The sequence below is a fragment of the Glossina fuscipes genome, unplaced genomic scaffold (assembly GCF_014805625.2).
Source record: "Glossina fuscipes isolate IAEA_lab_2018 unplaced genomic scaffold, Yale_Gfus_2 0, whole genome shotgun sequence".
NCBI lineage: Eukaryota > Metazoa > Arthropoda > Insecta > Diptera > Glossinidae > Glossina > Glossina fuscipes.
This window is the reverse complement of record NW_023998414.1, coordinates 11,407,491-11,413,575: the sequence shown is the minus strand read 5'-3', so window position 1 is coordinate 11,413,575 and position 6,085 is coordinate 11,407,491. Positions and strand designations below refer to the sequence as shown.

The 6,085-nt window shown below is 32.4% G+C and overlaps 1 protein-coding gene across 1 annotated transcript in view; it reads right to left on the bottom strand.

Moving 5' to 3' along the window:
* The window catches only part of LOC119644564 (paternally-expressed gene 3 protein-like), a 5,613-nt gene extending 980 nt beyond the window's left edge, over positions 1-4,633 (bottom strand). Inside the window, exons 1-2 of the mRNA XM_038044152.1 lie at positions 4,491-4,633; positions 1-911 (exon numbers count right to left, since the gene is read on the bottom strand). The exon at positions 1-911 is cut by the window's left edge and continues 980 nt beyond it. Coding sequence (XP_037900080.1) covers positions 1-911; positions 4,491-4,493 — 914 coding nt within the window. The 5' untranslated portion in view covers positions 4,494-4,633. The remainder of the gene's footprint in view (positions 912-4,490) is intronic.
* Between the last annotated feature and the right edge of the window lie 1,452 nt (positions 4,634-6,085).

Sequence of the window (6,085 nt, the reverse complement as noted above, 5' to 3'; positions counted from 1 at the left end):
ACTGAGTAAGTTTTCTGTACACCTGGACTGGTATATGTCACTTGAGATCCTGGCTGAGTATATGTTTTTTGAACAACTGGAGCTGAATAAGTTACTTGAGCACCGGCACCAACGTAAGGTTTTACAGTAGTCTGAGCCGAATAAATCTTTTGCCCACCCGTTTCCTGAAGTCCCGGACTAACATAAGTTACCGGTGAAAGAGGGGTATCAAGCGTTTTTTGAGCAGAGGGAGCGGCGTAGGTTATTTGCGATCCAGGGGTTATGAATGGGTTCTGAGTAGGCGAACTTGAGTATACAGTTTGAGTGGCCGGAATAGGAGAAGCAGTACTTATGAAGGCACCTTTAAAGCCTGGAGCTGGAACTGTTTTCTGAGCGCTACTACTTGTATAAGTAATTTGATTTCCAGGTGCAGCAGAATATATTTTTTGAACTGATGTAGCGGGGACTGAGTATTTACCACCGGGTCTACTAGAATCGCCTAAGCGGCTTGTGCCAACGAGAGTTTGACTAGGTACAACATAAGTTTGTTTAGCACCACTGGCATATCCTGAGCCAGAGTAAGTTAAACCACTTGCTCCTGTTAACCCAACAGGCGACGTATACTTTATACCAGGTTGTTTTGCGCCAGTTGCATAACCTGTATTCAAACTGTAGCTGGGTGCAAACGATTGACCAAGTGGAAATTGCCCAGAAGAACTCTGGCCTAAGCTAAATTTTCCTGTAGAAGATCCTGTTGATGTACCAAACCCACCACCTGCATTCGGGACAACATCCGATGAATAACCACTTGAAGGCGAATACGTAACAGTACGAGACTGCGTAGACACTACATCCGGCGGCAAATAAGTGTTAACCACATGCGAAACATCTCCACAAACGTATGCTACTAAAGCGACTAGAATCACAAATTTCTGCAATAATAAATATATAAAGAAAAGAAAAAAATTCATTAAAACAACTTTTTATAATAACATAACTAAAAAGAAGATATTGCTATTACGAAAATGGACGTAGAAATCTCTTTCCCAGGTCAACAATTGATTTGCCAACAAACTGAGAAAGAACACCGACGCAGCGCAAACTTTTAAGCTGCCAATTTAACTAACATTCGCTTCGCTCAAAAGACAGCCATAGAAAAACATTTATAAAGAAAAGAAAACATTTGTAAAGAATAAATTTTTTGAATTTCTTTCCCGTGATCTCTCCATCTGCCCGATCGATAGCTCATTTATTGTGGACACAAGTCAATTGCCTATCCTGATCAGCCGTTCTTCCACCCAGATATGTTAAGAAATAAATTTTTCTTTAATGAAAAAACAACAACAACAACCTCATAATTTTATTGTCCAAAAATATGGAAAAAAAGTTCTAAAAGAAACTTTTCCCTTGAAATATTGAGTTCTTCCCCAGGTGCTTCGAAATGACTCCCTACGTCAAATGAATCCTTACTGAGGGTTTACAGTTTAATCCCTTTCAGATTATTCTCGAACTTAACTAAGACATTATCAGATATTTCTAGAACAATCTCGAAGAAAATTACATTTGTGTACGTTCATCGAGACGGCCCTAGAACAGGAGTAAAGCTTAAGGTGATTCGAAAGAATTCTGTGACTATGCTAAGAAATTGAAAGAGTGTGACGACGATTTTGATATTAATAATGAATTCAGCAACAAAATGATATACTATTTGTCATTTTGTTTTATCATTTCACAAAGCATAAAGTTTAAAGTCTATGAGCGTGCCTTTAACAAAGAGTAGAAAAGCAGCACTTTCTATCATATAATTTTCGATCAAAGAAAGGATGTGTGTGAAAGGATGCGTGAATGTGGAAGCGTAGCTTTGCGATGCCGGGATTGCAGGCTAATAGCGAAAATTAATAAAACATATATTCTAACAGAACACATGTCAATAACACGTTTCAAAATGATTGTCGCGTTTTTCTCAAAACCTAATCCTTCGAAACGAGCTATAAAACAATTCTTATAATTATCATGCATTTCATCGCAATTGTCTGCAGTCTCCTCAGAAAAACGATTTAAAGGAAAATACGTAAGGGATAAATTAATTTTAAGATTATCTATGAACAAAGGATTGTTTTCCTTTGAACGAAATTTGAACATTTTTTCATTCATATACTCGCTAATCACACGAAAATCAATACATATAAAGTTACGCAAAATATTTCTTTCATTACAGAAATTTACATTAAATTACTTTTTTTATTAACAAGAGAGCTCCTGCGATGTTGCTATCTCTTCATACTTTTCAAACGCCCTTATTAGCATTACTCTTTGATGAATATTTATTCATTATAATAGTTTGATATAAAAACCTTAACCTTACCGAATTTGAATCACATAGGTATGTATACTTTTCGGATGCCAACCCATATAAGGATTCTAATGAAATTTTGAATATTTTGTAATGAAAATTTGCTCTTAGTAAATCAACTATAGGAAATTTGGATCGCCGAGAGTTATTTTTCAAACCGCACCATACATAGGAGACCTCATCTTCTATGGCGATAAAGAGTAATTTTTGATTTGTTACCACGGAAGCAACTGGAAAATGCCCAAATTTTTGACAAGCAAAGTAAGTTTTCTAAATTTAAACCACGTTAACGTTTGAGTATCCTTTGAAAAGAGGACCTTCATGAAAATTGTATATTTACATAAAAATAATGTACAACTTTTAGTGTATTACGAATTACACAAAGTGATGTAAGGTATCGAATTATCGATGACGCCCGGCTATAGCATTCTTACTTGTTTTGTAAATATTTTTATTCATATAGAAGAGTTATTTCATTCATTTCGTTAAAGCGCTTTAATTTTTCGGACCCGTCTGCAATCATAAACCATGAAAACATTTCTCCAAATACTATAGTAACTCACATTAGTGAAATTATTGGCATTATGTCGATTCTTAAATCGGTCATTTCAGATAATAAAAAAAAGGACGAAAATGCGATATCATTAAGATGTAACGTGTGACGAAACTCTGATGGCTGTCTCCGAAAATCGTGTGCTGATGAATTGTGGGATATTGGCATCATATAACTTTAACCTCTTTCTGGAAATCGATATAATCTCGCTGAGGTTTCTTCTTCGATTCCAGAAGACTGACTATATCTGACCAAGAATTGCGGAGATATCACCAAAGTAGGTGCTCTACCGAAGCTATTTCGACAGCTTGATAAGTAATCTTTGCTCCTCTTGAAAATATCTTTTTAAGCGATAGGTTAACTATAACTGTCCTTTTAAAAGTCGTTTGACATATTTTTAAAGCGTTATCGCGTCAGGGATATATCATATACTCATTGAATCGCCTTCATACCTAGAAAGGGGTTACGGTTTATATCTCTGATGGAAAGCATTTTTCAATTCTTGTCCAAATGACGCTTCTTCCCGTAGAGAAGTTATGCTTGAAAGCAGCGACTTAAGTCCAATCTTATTTTCCCTTTATAATAACGATTTCTCAAGATCTTCCAATTAGTCTACAAATATTCTACCTTTTACCGATAATGCCAAACAGTTTTATCTTCTAAATAACTTTCCTCCAAGTTAATTTCTTTCTTATGAAATAATTAAGCTTCAGGTTGCTGTACTAATATTAAGTCTTTAAATCTTTATAGTAAGTATTTTTGAGAAAACGTGGGCCGTGTTTCAAAGCAACTGCCTGATCAAAGCGCGCTACATAATTGTCTCTTCGGACGGTTGTGCTTTTCGATCATAAACCTCGGTCTAAGCTAAGCACTAAATAAAATGTTCCAAATGAAGTGAAAACTGAACGCAGGTCAACGGAATTTCACATGTCAGCAGAAGAGCCTTTTCAAACTTCATCTCTCGAGTTAAATATATCGCTTTATTGTAAACTCTTCGTTTCATTAATGCTATGTGAATGATATTGAAATTATTGAGTAACAATTTCAATTATTTGCATTGCGTCAACTTCGATAGGATCGTCACATATTACTATTACCACAGGATTAGTGCCGCGTTTACTTGAAAAGCATGAATCGATTGCGAGTATTGCACTAATCGACGCACCCACTTTATTATCTTCAAAATTTCTACCTTTGTTCAAATTCACTTTACATTAGACTCAATCAATGTAACCTCCTTCGAATCTTATCATAGTCGGACTCATCCGTAAACGAAAAAATTGAGTTATACGCCATCGTTTTCTCTTTTTTTTTTTTTTTTCCTTTTTATAGTGAATAAATGGAATAATTTTTTAAAGAAAATCGCATCAAACAAAACCCGCATTGATGCTAAAGGTATTTCGTGCCTAAGTTTATTTATTTTTTAATAATTTATATTTCATGTTAGTATTCATTTATTCCTGCACATTTTTTTTTCGATTTATTTTGATAAATGTATATAAGAACATTTTTTTTTATACTTTTTGTTATTTGTTGTTTTTCAAAATTTCTTTATTTTGCAACGCATTTCAAATTCTTTAATATACATTACTTTATAGCACCAACCATTTTCAAAGATATTTATCCTTTATAACTGACTCTGATGGCTATTAGCGATTCCTAACTATGAACACTTTTAATTTTTATTCTATATATATAGAATAGTATGTAGACGCGTTATATTATTATTATATATATATATATATATATATATATATACATATATATATGTGTATAAATATATATCGATAAGAATCTTCTTTTACGTTTGCGGCTAATCTTAGAACTGCTCGATAGTTACCGTTGAACAAACGCATTTATACTTGTAAACGGTACGCGGTGAATAGACAAATATTAAATGAAAATACTGGTAATTTGTAAATTTGTAATGAAAAAAAAAAAATAATAAAAAATAAAAATGAAAGAAATACTGCCAACATGTTTTCTTACATATGTAAACGCAGTAAAGAATAAGCGTTTACACGCATACACCCAGTCTTGCCGTAAGTAATATTTATATGAAAAACTCATAGCACAAATGTCATAGCTGTTCATCATTGCGCAGCATCCATCTATACCGGCTTAAAAGTATTAATATTTGAAACGTTAACACAACAAATAAAGAAATTTGTAAAACGATTGGGGTGTGTTTAAAAACGGTTAATATCTATAACTTATCTATGTATGCGTGCATGTCTGCGCAGTATGCACATAAACCCGTTATAGTAATCAGATTATTACAAAAGCGTTATCACTAAAGCAGTGACCACAATGACTTAACATCACTTTTAGTTTATGTTTAAGAGGAGTAAAAAAAAGAAGTTTTTTTTTTTTTTTTTTTTTTTTAATTTATTTAAAATTAATTATTAATTTTATATTAAATTTTTTTAAATTTTAAAAAAAAAAAAAAAAAAAAAGAGAAGAGAAGAGAAGAATTTTTCACCATAACGCTTCATTAGAAATTATTTATTAAACATCGCAGAAGGAGGACACTTCATATACATATATACATATGTATCAAAAAAACTATAGATCACACATATTGTTGTCATGTCCGTTTGCGGAGATCACGTTCACACAGATATGAAATAGAGCACATAAACTTGGATTATGACTGTCTTGTGTTTAATTCACAGACAAAAATTGAAAATTTACCAGAATCACTCGAAAAAATATGCCTATATATGATTTAAAATTTCAAAAATATTCTACCATCATCGATATATTACTCCAAAAAAAGTTGAAAACTAAAACAGATATCGATGGACAATTTTACATATATGCTTATCAGGTGCATTCAAAAATTCGATCTAGCAACAAGTGTTTTATGTAATATAATTGAGATTATTGGAAGACTCCATATATAGATCAAGTCTATGTATCGCAAATTTTGATCTAATTAATTCGAGATATTATTCAAATGTTAGACCATAAATTCAAACAAAAACCTCCACATGATTGATGCGATGAATGTCTGAAATCGATTTCAGAGCATATATGGTCTCTTTGAATTTCTGTTTTTTTTTTTTAAATACAAAACTAAAAATGCATTCAATTAAATACATATATAAAAATATTAATATAGTTAATATATATTTATTTTATACATTTTAAGCGCCTTGATGCATAATCTGTCAATAATAAAAAACTCAACATGTCAA